Below are 14,792 nucleotides of genomic sequence, written 5' to 3' on the forward strand. Positions count from 1 at the left end.
GAGTGGTCCATTTTCTTTTTTTTTTTTTTTTTTTTTTTCCCCAAACTGTAAAAGTGTGAATGCCTCATTAAATCTGACTTATCACTTGAGATTGTGATGTGGCCAGTTGTCCTTTTGAGATAGTCCTTTTACATATTTGAGACATACCTTCATCAAGTACCTTTACATTTTCCTTTTCCTTCGTTCCTTATCCAAGTTCCCTTAAATATTCTCTCCATCCCTTATGCCAGTCCTGTTATCTATTTGTCTCTCATCTGGGGTTGGTGGCTGTGGTCAAACCTGAACCTTGACTGCATTTTACCTTTCACTTATGGCCATAGTAGTAGTAGTTGTTGTTGTTGGTTATTGCTTTAGGGCACAAAACAGCTGAGGTCTTAAGCACCCATGTCATGACTTAAAATGGTCAATTACTGAATGAATTTGAAGTTGATAATACACAGAGCATAATTGACTGGAGGAGAGTGATAGCTAAAAACAATCACTTTCCCTTTGAGGGGTTGCTCAAACAGTTGAAAATTAAATTTCCTTTGCTACGTTACTATGACGAATAAACAGTAGAAAGCAATCTACAGCCCATGCTGTATCTGCTAAAATATCTGATGATTCAAATGACAAACATACATTGAAAATAAATGGCTATAAAATCGGCATTGTGTCAGAAAATGGCACACTGTCAATGGTTAGTTGCAGTAAGTACATAGCAGTGTGGAATCTCCACTTTACAAATGACAGTGACTGAAACAACATTGATCAATATGCAGCCTAGCTAAAAGTATCTCCTCACGACGACAGGGGCAAGAGGAAGTCACCCAAGCTGTTGGGAGGCGTTTAATTTCATGGAGTTTGTTCCCATATAGAGAAGACCAGTGTACATGCCAAAGCGACACAATGTTCCTATGTGTGGCAACACAAAGATCATCTGAAGGGCAAAATAGCTAAATGCCTAGGTAGTTGGATTGCAGCTTTAGCAGCAGGATCGACAGCTTCATTCCCCAACACTCCGACGTGGCCAGGGACCCACATGAACATCACATTGGTTCCATCAGCAGTAGTTCAGCAGCACCAGCAATGCAATCATACATGTAAACTGTCCCCTATGTGTGTTTAGCTTTTTGACAATATTTAATGGCATCATACGTGTAAGCTTATGCATTTGAAAATATTTAACATTAATACTGTTTGTATTATCTCTTCTAAAAAATTTAATTCAATCACACACTTAAAACTGTCCCCTATCTGTTTTTAGTTTTTTGATGATTTTTTATGCCACCATACATGTAAGCTTATACATGTGAAATTAATTTTAATGCTGTTTGTATTATGTCTTATAAAAACTCAAACAATTGCCACACTGTTACTGTAAACCATGTCCTATATCTTTGTGCATTGTACACCACGTGATGCCAGGGACAGTAAATAAATAAATAAAGAAACAAATAAATGGATAATTATGTTCCTATGGGAATTAACTTACTTTAATGTTGGTGTCTTGCAGATAACAGCAATTTTAAAGAACTAGCAGTAGTCGTTAATGGAAATAATGCCATAGCTAAACAAAATGGAACTGCATTTTTGTAATGGCCCTCTGCCTTCTGAGCTTCATATTATTGACCTGTGCCTACATACATGTGTCGGGCTTCAGAAAAAAATTAGGTGTGTGATAGACTGCATATGTCTTACTGATCTATAACATTTTTTCCTACTGGTGTAGACTAATAACCAATACTTACAGAATCTTGCAGGTTTGCAAGCTGCCTCATTATATTTTTATGTCTATTTTTTTCTGCCCTGTTAGCAACATACAACAAAACACTACAGCTAACAGCAGGAATCTTGGTTACTAACATATTAACCAAATCAGCACTCTATAAACATAGCACAAAAACAGAGAATGAAGCTTCTTACAATTTACTGTAAAATAACACAATGCTAACATTTTCTGTAACAAAAACAACATACAAAAAAGATATGTCCTTTCAGAATAAGATTTAACACACTTTAAATAACAACAAAAGGATACTATAATAATAGATAAATATAATCAGTCCATTACAAAGCTTTGTGTTCTGCTATTACGAAAGCAAGAAATTGAGCATTACAACAGTAAATCACAATTTACAATAAATACCCAAAAATTTAAGAAGATTTAAGAAAAACTGTCACAGACTATGGAATTACAGACAGACACTGTCTGTCAGTTATGCACTGACGAGTGACTGGTACTGATCGAGGACAGGCTCAGGTATGTGGTCTGCCAAGGTATTTCGTGGCAAGCCCGAGTAATGGACAAGCATTTCCAGGAAGTGCAGCCCTGTTGCAGCTTCAGCAGAAAACTCGGGCGATTTTGAGCTGCAAGTAAACAACAAAAATGAAATATTTTGTTTGAAATTAATTTATATTTGTATCCTTAAGCACAGACTAGGTTGTTTTTGTGGCCCATTAAGTACAGTAAATAAAATAAACTGTAGAAGTAAATAATTACAATAATGATGCTGACAGTTCACAATCAAATTTTGGGAAACATGCTGTGCCTCTAATTACAAGTGTTAAGAGCAAGTCAAAGCATAATTTAAATTAAGGATACCCATCTCCAATAATCATTCATCCATCACTAACTTGCTCAAATAAACATGCACACTGACAATATTCAAATTCTCCACTGCATTTTGCTGCCTAACTTAATTAGATTGGGCACTAAATGTCACAGAGTACTTCGAAATTAACACTTAAATTTATTTGTTAGTTATAAATATGTGGTATATAAATTTAAACTTCTTTTCTACTCTTTACAAGGTCTTGAAATTGCTTGTTTTCCACTCCGAGTTTTCAATCCTATTTTAACTATTAATTAATTTCTATCATTTTAGTAATTCATGAAATACAGTAAGTAATTGATAAATTACTTTTGATTCATAAAGAGAAATATTATCAGAAGTAGTAGTATGACCATGGGCTACAAATTGACATACTTCACTGAATACTAGTGTATTCTATAGGAGTGTTCCAAGGACCTAGAGGGGGAGGGGGGGATCTCATGTTGGTTTCTGAGTGAATGACTAAATAGTTTGGAGGTTTCAATACACGTAGGTGCTGGTGTCTCACAACAAATAATAAATAAACATTAAGTACTGCATTGCAAAACTGAAACCTTCTAGGAGGGACAGCGGTTGATGTCAGCCAATACCTCCATTTTGACTTTGACATTTATGTTATGGTTACAGGGAATAATTTCTAATTATGCAAAACAAAGTTGATAAAGCTTAATGTACATTTAGAGATTAAGACCCAATTTTTTTTCCATCAAATGATATACCTGAATGTATTTTGATGTTTGAGACACTTGCCTGGTTAGTCATTTTGGCTTGGCTGGGAGTAAATATCTGCAGCTTTTTACTTAAATTTAATAACTGCTTCAACAATTATGAGAAAACAATTTATGAAATCGTTTTTAAAGATCCACTATGTAAGTGGAATAGTGCGTTAGCTACAGACACTGAAAGATATAGCTCTACCTTAGTTATTAAAGAATGACCAGCTTTCAAATGCCTTGAAAGATCAAAACAAAAAATGTGCATTGACAGCACCTGACCAGTGCTACCAAAAGGGCACACCAGATTTTTCATTAAATAAATACAATTTGTTTTTTAAAGGAACACACTGTCATTTGACTGTTTTATTGTTTATTTCAATACAGCCCACATTTCGGACTTTTATGCCATTTTCAAGTATTTACTAAAATACCATGGACCTTGCTGTTGGTGGGGAGGCTTGTGCGCCTCAGCGATACAGATGGCCGTACCGTAGGTGCAACCACAACGGAGGGGTATCTGTTGAGAGGCCAGACAAACATGTGGTTCCTGAAGAGGGGCAGCAGCCTTTTCAGTAGTTGCAAGGGCAACAGTCTGGATGATTGACTGATCTGGCCTTGTAACAATAACCAAAACGGCATTGCTGTGCTGGTACTGCGAACAGCTGAAAGCAAGGGGAAACTACGGCCGTAATTTTTCCCGAGGGCATGCAGCTTTACTGTATGATTAAATGATGATGGCGTCCTCTTGGGTAAAATATTCCGGAGGTAAAATAGTCCCCCATTCGGATCTCCGGGCGGGGACTACTCAAGAGGATGTCGTTATCAGAAGAAAGAAAACTGGCGTCCTACGGATCGGAGCGTGGAATGTCAGATCCCTTAATCGGGCAGGTAGGTTAGAAAATTTAAAAAGGGAAATGGATAGGTTAAAGTTAGATATAGTGGGAATTAGTGAAGTTCGGTGACAGGAGGAACAAGACTTCTGGTCAGGTGACTACAGGGTTATAAACACAGCGTCAAATAGGGGTAATGCAGGAGTAGGTTTAATAATGAATAGGAAAATAGGAATGCTGGTAAGCTACTACAAACAGCATAGGGAATGCATTATTGTGGCCAAGATAGACACGAAGCCCACGCCTACTACAGTAGTACAAGTTTATATGGCAACTAGCTCTGCAGATGACGAAGAAATTGAAGAAATGTATGCTGATATAAAAGAAATTATTCAGATAGTGAAGGGAGCCGAAAATTTAATAGTCGTGGGTGACTGGAATTCGAGTGTAGGAAAAGGGAGAGAAGGAAACAGAGTAGGTGAATATGGATTGGGGCTAAGAAATGAAAGAGGAAGCCGCCTGGTAGAATTTTGCACAGAGCACAACTTAATTATAGCTAACACTTGGTTTAAGAATCATGATAGAAGGTTGTATACATGGAAGAACCCTGGAGATACTAAAAGGTATCAGATAGATTATATAATGGTAAGACAGAGATTTAGGAACCAGGTTTTAAATTGTAAGACATTTCCAGGGGCAGATGTGGACTCTGACCACAATCTATTGGTTATGACCTGTAGATTAAAACTGAAGAAACTGCAAAAAGGTGGGAATTTAAGGAGATGGGACCTGGATAAACTGAAAGAACCAGAGGTTGTACAGAGTTTTAGGGAGAGCATAAGGGAACAATTGACAGGAATGGGGGAAAGAAATGCAGTAGAAGAAGAATGGGTAGCTTTGAGGGATGAAGTAGTGAAGGCAGCAGAGAATCAAGTAGGTAAAAAGACCAGGGCTCTTAGAAATCCTTGGGTAACAGAAGAAATATTGAATTTAATTGATGAAAGGAGAAAATATAAAAATGCAGTTAATGAAGCAGGCAAAAAGGAATACAAACGTCTCAAAAATGAGATCGACAGGAAGTGCAAAATGGCTAAGCAGGGATGGCTAGAGGACAAATGTAAGGATGTAGAGGCTTATCTCACTAGGGGTAAGATAGATACTGCCTACAGGAAAATTAAAGAGACCTTTGGAGAAAAGAGAACCACTTGTATGAATATCAAGAGCTCAGATGGAAACCCAGTTCTAAGCAAAGAAGGGAAAGCAGAAAGGTGGAAGGAGTATATAGAGGGTCTATACAAGGGCGAGGAACTTGAGGACAATATTATGGAAATGGAAGAGGATGTAGATGAAGATGAAATGGGAGATACGATACTGCGTGAAGAGTTTGACAGAGCACTGAAAGACCTGAGTCGAAACAAGGCCCCCAGAGTAGACAACATTCCATTGGAACTACTTACGGCCTTGTGAGAGCCAGTCCTGACAAAACTCTACCATCTGGTGAGCAAGATGTATGAAACAGGCGAAATATCGTCAGACTTCAAGAAGAATATAATAATTCCAATCCCAAAGAAAGCAGGTGTTGACAGATGTGAAAATTACCGAACAATCAGTTTAATAAGCCACAGCTGCAAAATACTAACACGAATTCTTTACAGACGAATGGAAAAACTAGTAGAAGCCAACCTCGGGGAAGATCAGTTTGGATTCCGTAGGAATACTGGAACACATGAGGCAATACTGATCTTATGACTTATCTTAGAAGAAAGATTAAGGAAAGGCAAACCTATCTTTCTAGCATTTGTAGACTTAGAGAAAGCTTTTGACAATGTTGACTGGAATACTCTCTTTCAAATTCTAAAGGTGGCAGGGGTAAAATACAGGGAGCGAAAGGCTATTTACAATTTGTACAGAAACCAGATGGCAGTTATAAGAGTCGAGGGACATGAAAGGGAAGCAGTGGTTGGGAAGGGAGTGGGACAGGGTTGTAGCCACTCCCCGATGTTATTCAATCTGTATATTGAGCAAGCAGTAAACGAAACAAAAGAAAAATTCGGAGTAGGTATTAAAATCCATGGAGAAGAAATAAAAACCTTGAGGTTTGCCGATGACATTGTAATTCTGTCAGAGACAGCAAAGGACCTGGAAGAGCAGTTGAAAGGAATGGACAGTGTCTTGAAAGGAGGATATAAGATGAACATCAACAAAAGCAAAACGAGGATAATGGAATGTAGTCGAATTAAGTCGGGTGATGCTGAGGGAATTAGATTAGGAAATGAGACACTTAAAGTAGTAAAGGAGTTTTGCTATTTAGGGAGTAAAATAACCGATGATGGTCGAAGTAGAGAGGATACAAAATGTAGACTGGCAATGGCAAGGAAAGCGTTTCTGAAGAAGAGAAATTTGTTAACATCGAGTATAGATTTAAGTGTCAGGAAGTCATTTCTGAAAGTATTTGTATGGAGTGTAGCCATGTTGTTGTTGTTGTTGTTGTGGTCTTCAGTCCTGAGACTGGTTTGATGCAGCTCTCCACGCTACTCTTACTGTGCAAGCTTCTTCATCTCCCAGTACCTACTGCAACCTACATCCCTCTGAATCTGCTTAGTGTATTCATCTCTTGGTCTCCCCCTACGATTTTTACCCTCCACGCTGCCCTCCAATACTAAATTGGTGATCCCTTGATGCCTCAGAACATGTCCTACCAACCGATCCCTTCTTCTGGTCAAGTTGTGCCACAAACTTCTCTTCTCCCCAATCCTATTCAATACTTCCTGTAGCCATGTATGGAAGTGAAACATGGACGGTAAATAGTTTGGACAAGAAGAGAATAGAAGCTTTCGAAATGTGGTGCTACAGAAGAATGCTGAAGATTAGATGGGTAGATCACATAACTAATGAGGAAGTATTGAATAGGATTGGGGAGAAGAGAAGTTTGTGGCACAACTTGACCAGAAGAAGGGATCGGTTGGTAGGACATGTTCTGAGGCATAAGGGATCACAAATTTAGTATGGAGGGCAGCGTGGAGGGTAAAAATCGTAAGGGGAGACCAAGAGATGAATACACTAAGCAGATCCAGAAGGATGTAGGTTGCAGTAGATTTATCCCTCGTTCTGTTTGGGAGTGGAACAGGGAGAGAAGATGCTAGTTGTGGTACGAGGTACCCTCCGCCACGCACCGTAGGGTGGATTGCGGAGTATGTATGTAGATGTATGTAGATGTAGATACTGGGAGATGAAGAAGCTTGCACAGGATAGAGTAGCATGGAAAGCTGCATCAAACCAGTCTCACGACTGAAGACCACAACAACAACAACATACTAAAAAGCAAAAATTTCAAAAAATGTAAAATGTCTATTAAGAAAAATATGGGCTCCTCATGAAATACCTGATGCAAAATCACCATCTTTTAAGAGATCAGTAAATAATCGTGGGAGCATGATATATTTAGTAAACACAGGCTTACGTTGGTAAATAAAATGTGAGCACACGTCCTTGACATGTAATGATAAAGGAAATCAAAGAGTATGAGTAATAGAACATCTCAATACTAAAATGACAAAGTGTCATAGATACATGACTATCAATGTTAAATATCTTCAGACTATATATAATTATATTTGGGGAGGCAATGTGCACCACCTGCTTAGCAATAAACATCTGTACATCAGATCATCAACAACTGTAAGTGAACCTATTTAAGTTGGATGAGAAACTTAAGTCTAAAAGGACAAAATGAAGTAAAATTCAAAGACAGTAAATCACATATAAGAATATAGTAAGTGTCAGTGATAATACAAAAGTTAACAACAGAAATTAAAAATGCAGGGGTGGGGGGAGGGTAATGGATGGTGACTGAAGAGGGATGGGAGGGATACAGGAATATACCTCATTTAACCAAGACTTATAAAAGTAAGACGGTTAACTGTGTAATTAAGAGAAAGAGATGGGTTTGGAATCAAATATGGAGGGGGGGGGGGGGGGGGGTGGAGCGAGGAATGGGGGTAGGGGCAATGTCAAAGACTATAGTGAGATGTAGAAATGTGAAAAAACAGTGTTAGAGGTGCATAAATGCAGGGGATGGGGAGGGAGGGGCTGAACAAAATGACAGTAGGGATGTGAGTGCATATTTGATTAAATACTGAATCAGGAGAAATCAGAATGAGAGTAAAGAGGTGGGAGAAAGTTGGGGCAGTGGGTTGGGAGCAGGGGGCAAGAAACTTCAATGGACCTACCCATAGGCAAGTGGTTGAAGGCTCAAAGTTGGGGGATGGCAAAAGAGAGTGATATATATAACGTCAAACAAAGCATTGAGGAACAGGGAGGGAGAAAGGGGCTGGTAGGGAAGGATAGTGATCCATTAGATTAGGCACATTTAGTAATGCTGGCAGGGGGTGTGAGAATGGGAGACACACCAGAAACAGGGGGAGGGGGGGAGGGGTAGGCATTTTGGAGGGGGTTGGGGGTCCGAGGCGGATAGAAAACATGAGACTGCAGTCACAGTGCCATATTTATGAAATATAGTAAAAGTAGGAAAACATATAGTAATCATAATATGCTTATTGAAATGTAAAAAGTGCATTACACTTGCATAAAACAGAATAGCTGCTCCTTAGTAGGAAAAAGCATCTAATGAAAGCTACTTTTGAGTTACACAGCATAAATAGATTAGCGTAAGTGTACAACTATCTTAATCACAACAGATACAGAACTTATTTATTACAAGGACGATACTAATTACAGGGAGATTACAGAATTTCCAGCCATTAAGTTAACCATGACTTCACTTAGAGGCAATTAATACAAAACTTGTTGCATGTATGCATAGTAAACGTAAGAAAAATAGTGAACTGGAGGGGTGGAAAATGTTTTGGGAGTAGCAAAGGCAGGGAGCAAATGGGGGACAGGGGAGGGGGGATAAATAAGAATAGAGAATAAGGGACTCTAACTGCATCACAACAGTGCAGCATCCAAGCATGCATGTAGTTGTCGTTGTTGTTGTTGTTGTTGTTGTGGTCTTCAGTCTGAGACTTGTTTGATGCAGCTCTCCATGCTACTCTATCCTGTGCAAGCTTCTTCATCTCCCAGTACTTACTGCAACCTACATCCTTCTGAATCTGCTTAGTATATTCATCTCTCATCTCTACGTCTCCCCTCTACGAATTTTTACCCTCCACGCTGCCCTCCAATGCTAAATTTGTGATCCCATGATGCCTCAGAACATGTCCTATCCAACCGGGTCCCCTTCTTCTTGTCAAGTTGTGCCACAAACTCTCCTCTTCTCCCCAATTCTATTCAAAACCTCCGCATTAGTTATGTGATCTACCCATGTAATCTTCAGCATTCTTCTGTAGCACCACATTTCGAATGCTTCTATTCTCTTCTTATCCAAACTATTTATCGTCCATGTTTCACTTCCATACATGGCTACACTCCATACAAAAACTTTCAGAAACGACTTCCTTACACTTAAATCTATACTCGATGTTAACAAATTACTCTTTTTCAGAAACGCTTTCCTTGCCATTGCCAGTCTACATTTTATATCTTCTCTACTTTGACCATCATCATTTGTTTTGATCCACAAATAGCAAAACTCCTTTACTACTTTAAGTGTCTCATTTCCTAATCTAATTCCCTCAGCATCACCCCGACTTAATTCGACTACATCCCATTATCCTTGTTTTGCTTTTGTTGATGTTCCCATTCCGTTCAACTGCTCTTCCAAGTCCTTTGCTGTCTCTGACAGAATTACAATGTCATCGGCGAACCTCAAAGTTTTTATTTCTTCTCCATAGATTTTAATACCAACTCCGATTTTTCTTTTGTTTCCTTTACTGCTTGCTCAATATACAGATTGAATAACATCGGGGAGAGGCTATAATCCTGTCTCACTCCCTTCCCAACCGCTGCTTCCCTTTCGTGCCCCTCGACTCTTATAACTGCCATCTGGTTTCTGTACAAATTGTAAATAGCCTTTTGCTCCCTGTATTTTACCCCCTGCCACCTTTAGAATTTGAAAGAGAGTATTCCAGTCAACACTGTCAAAAGCTACAAATGCTACAAACGTAGGTTTGCCTTTCCTTAATCTATTTTCTAAGATAAGTCATAGGGTCAGTATTGCCTCACGTGTTCCAACATTTCTACGGAATCCAAACTGATCTTTCCAGAGGTCGGCTTCTACCACTTTTTTCCATTTACCTGTAAAGAATTCGCGTTAGTATTTTGCAGCTGTGACTTATTAAACCGATAGTTCGGTAATTTTCACATCTGTCAACACCTGCTTTCTTTGGGATTGGAATTATTATATTCTTCTTGAAGTCTGAGGGTATTTCGCCTGTTTCATACATCTTGCTCACCATATGGTAGAGTTTTGTCAGGACTGGCTCTCCAAGGCCGTCAGTAGTTCCAATGGAATGTTATCTACTCCCAAGGCCTAGTTTCGACTCAGGTCTTTCATTACTCTGTCAAACACTTCAGGCAGTATTGTATCTCCCCTTTCATCTTCATCTACACCCTCTTTCCATTTCCATAATATTGTCCACAAGTACATCACCCTTGTATAGACCTTCTATATACTCCTTCCACCTTTCTGCTTTCCCTTCTTTGCTTAGAACTGGGTTTCCATCTGAGCTCTTGATATTCATACAAGTGGTTCTCTTTTCTCCAAAGGTCTCTTTAATTTTTCCTGTAGGCAGTATCTATCTTATACCTAGTGAGATAAGCCTCTACATCCTTACATTTGTTCTCTAGCCATCCCTGCTTAGCCATTTTGCACTTCCCTGTCAATCTCATTTTGAGACGTTTGTATTCCTTTTTGCCTGCTTCATTTACTGCATTTTTATATTTTCTCCTGTCATCAATTAAATTCAATATTTCTTCTGTTACTCAAGGATTTCTAAGAGCCCTCGGCTTTTTATCTACTTGATCCTCTGCTGCCTTCACTACTTCATCCCTCAGAGCTACCCATTCTTCTTCTACTGTATTTCTTTCCCCCATTCCTGTCAATTGTTCCCTTATGCTCCCCCTGAAACTCTGTACAACCTCTGTTTTAGTCAGTTTATCCAGGTCCCATCTCCTTAAATTCCCACATTTTTGCAGTTTCTTTCAGTTTTAATCTAGAGGTCCATAACCAATAGATTGTGGTCAGAGTCCACATCTGCCCCTGGAAATGTCTTACAATTTAAAACCTGGTTCCTAAATCTCTGTCTTACCATTATATAATCTATCTGATACCTTTAGTATCTCCAGGGTTCTTCCATGTATGCAAATCTTCTATCATTATTCTTAAACCAAGTGTTAGCTATGATTAAGTTATGCTCTGTGCAAAATTCTACCAGATAGCTTCCTCTTTCATTTCTTACCCCAACCCATACTCACCTTCTATGTTTCCCTTCTCTGCTTTTCCTACTCTCGAATTCCAGTTCATCTCCCTTCGCTACCTGAATAATTTCTTTTACCTCATCATACATTTCATCAATTTCTTCATCTGCAGAGCTAGATGGCACATGAACTTGTACTACTGTAGTAGACGTGGGCTTCGTGTCTATCTTGGCCACAATAATGCGTTCACTATGCTTTTTGTAGTAGCTTACCCGCACTCTTATTTTTTTATTCATTATTAAACCTACTCCTGCATTACCCCTATTTGATTTTGTATTTATAAACCTGTATTCACCTGACCAAAAGTGTTGTTCCTCCTGCCACTGAACTTCACTAATTCCCACTATATCTAACTTTAACCTATCCATTTCACCTTTTTAAATTTTCTAACCTACCTGCCCGATTAAGGGATCTGGACATTCCACACTCCTATCTGTAGAACGCCAGTTTTCTTTCTCCTGATAACGACGTCCTCCTGAGCAGTCCCCGCCCGGAGATCCGAATGGGGGGACTATTTTACCTCCGGAATATTTTACCAAGAGGACGTCTTCATCATTTAACCATACAGTAAAGCTGCATGCCCTCAGGAAAAATTACGGCTGTAGTTTCCCCTTGCTTTCAGCCGTTCACAAGTACCAACAGCACAGCAAGGATGTTTTGGTTAGTGTTACAAGGCCAGATCAGTCAATCATCCAGACTCTTGCCCCTGCAACTACTGAAAAGGCTGCTGCCCCTCTTCAGGAACCACACAATTGTCTGGCCTCTCAACAGATACCCCTGTGTTGTGGTTGCACCTACGGTACGGCCATCAGCATTGCAGAGGCACGCAAGCCTCCCCACCAGCGGCAAGGTCCATGCATATGTAACACATTAATAAGTATATAACAGCTGTGATATGCCTGCAGGATGTAGCAATGCATTATAAATTCCATAGTCTGGAGTAATTGCTCCTTAGTAGGTAAAAAGCACCCAAATAAAATAATTCTGGTGTAACTAAGCAGTAATATGTCTGTACACATGTACACCATGTCTTATTGGCAATGAACATAAGTGTTAAACATTGTATATACAGTGTGACTTAAAGAAGATTTAATGTTCATTTTGCCACCGACACAGAAGCAATAAAAATAAATGCACTTGTACACACAAGCTACAATGCAGCATCAAATATATACAATGTTCTTACACTTCATTTACATGAATTTTTTTTTTAACAGTGTACATTAGATAATACCACCTTTGTCACATCTACTGTTTTGGGAAAACTATGGGCAACATATAAGTAAAATGTCTCTTACTGTTTCTTACTGTAACAAATAGCATAATAGCTAAATATTGTAGCTATGATGCAAGTCAACAGGCACAGTACATTAGAAAAATATTACATTACAACATTTACTGTGAGTAAAAGAATTTGTTGTATTTGGGGCTTTTGAGATAAAGAATTTTTAACAGAACATTTCTTTCTTTTTTTGTGCCACAAGGATTCATATCAATATGTTGCAATTTAGTCACCATGTGAGCACCTGAAATACATGGCAAAAAATAGGTTATGTATGGCAACTGTGATATTCAGCAGAACATTTAAATGCATTATAACAGTATGACATGGGATAATAGAGCCTTAATGGCAAACACCTAAAAGGGACAGAACTGTACTTTAACACAACTGTATACACCAGTGAATAATGTTTATCATATCTTATTAACAATGTTCCCCACCCCAGCTCCCCCCCCCCCCCCCCCCTCGTGTTCCTCAATGTTTGTTGTTATATATCACAGTCTCTTGACACACACACACACACACACACACACACACCATTTCCCCCACCCCACCCACTTTGAGCCTCCAACCACTCTTGTGCCCCCAACCCACCACCACCCCAACATTCTCCCACTTCTTCACTCACTTTCTGATTTTTCCTGATTCAACATTTAATCAAATATAATTTTATTCAGACCTCCCTCCCCTTTGTGATGAAGCAAGCTGGGATATTTTTACTTCCCCGTTTTCTCACTTTTAACTAATTACCATTAACAAATGTGAGTATAATCTGTGTTTTCATAAAATAGAAAGTTTGGCCCTCAGTATTAAAGAATATAACACCAGATAAGTATTAAAGAATATAACACCAGATATAATTTTGTGCTTAGTTTTCACACACACCTTTCCCCCACCCCCACCCCACACCCACTTTGAGCCTCCAACCACTCTTGTGCCCCCAACCCACCACCACCCCCAACATTCTCCCACTTCTTCACTCACTTTCTGATTTTTCCTGATTCAACATTTAATCAAATATAATTTTATTCAGACCTCCCTCCCCTTTGTGATGAAGCAAGCTGGGATATTTTTACTTCCCCGTTTTCTCACTTTTAACTAATTACCATTAACAAATGTGAGTATAATCTGTGTTTTCATAAAACAGAAAGTTTGGCCCTCAGTATTAAAGAATATAACACCAGATAAGTATTAAAGAATATAACACCAGATATAATTTTGTGCTTAGTTTTATGTATGTAATTCATTTTCTAATTTGTTTTGGACTATTCCCAGTTAGCATCTTTTGTTATAGGGTGAAATCAGTAATTGTTTAGTAACTTAAATTCTATTGTTGACATATAAATGAATATAAATTTGTACTAATTATAAACATTTGGAGGAACAATTAATAATATATAAAACGATTTCTTTTCAACTGCTGTAAACTGTCATGCAGCGCGACAAATTACCAGCACCAAGATATCAATCTCTCGAAAGACAAGTTTTTCGTAAAACATGTAACTGCAGGCAGAGTACACAAGGCAATTACGAGAATCTCTTCCGAGGCAGTAGGAAATGATGGAGTGAGCATTGGCATGATTAAGAATGTTGTAGACACTATTATTCCAGTTATCACAGACGTCTTCAACCTGTCTCTTGTCAGTAGTACATATCCTACTCAGTGGAAGCAAAGTTTAATTCAACCTACACCCAAGTCAGTAGTACATATCCTACTGAGTGGAAGCAAAGACTGACAACCTAAAGTTGCCAGGGTGACTACAGGCCAATCAGCACACTATCTGCAATATCTAAAGCCCTAGAATGCATCGCCCATGAACAGCTGACGGATTACCTCAAAACTCATAACACCCATGATAAATATCAGTCAGGCTTCTCAAAGCACCATAGTACAACAACTGCATTAATCAAAGTAACTGATGACATTAAACATGCTATGGACAGATGTGAAGTTACCATCCTAACACTGCTTGACTTTAGCAAGGATTTTGAT

At 38.8% G+C, this 14,792-nt stretch overlaps 1 protein-coding gene across 4 annotated transcripts in view; it reads right to left on the minus strand.

Moving 5' to 3' along the window:
• Window positions 1–1,482: 1,482 nt before the first annotated feature.
• Window positions 1,483–14,792, minus strand: part of LOC126176810 (WASH complex subunit 5) — a 186,937-nt gene continuing 173,627 nt past the window's right edge. For 3 of the 4 annotated variants that reach the window (XM_049923991.1, XM_049923990.1, XM_049923992.1), the window contains one exon: window positions 1,484–2,349. In XM_049923991.1, the coding sequence (XP_049779948.1) occupies window positions 2,199–2,349 (151 nt within the window). In that variant the 3' untranslated portion in view covers window positions 1,484–2,198. Of the gene's footprint in view, window positions 2,350–14,792 lie in introns of all 4 variants that reach the window. The other variant, XM_049923993.1, reaches the window with a different exon arrangement.

The sequence above is a fragment of the Schistocerca cancellata genome, chromosome 3, assembly GCF_023864275.1.
Source record: "Schistocerca cancellata isolate TAMUIC-IGC-003103 chromosome 3, iqSchCanc2.1, whole genome shotgun sequence".
Taxonomy (NCBI): Eukaryota; Metazoa; Arthropoda; class Insecta; order Orthoptera; family Acrididae; genus Schistocerca; species Schistocerca cancellata.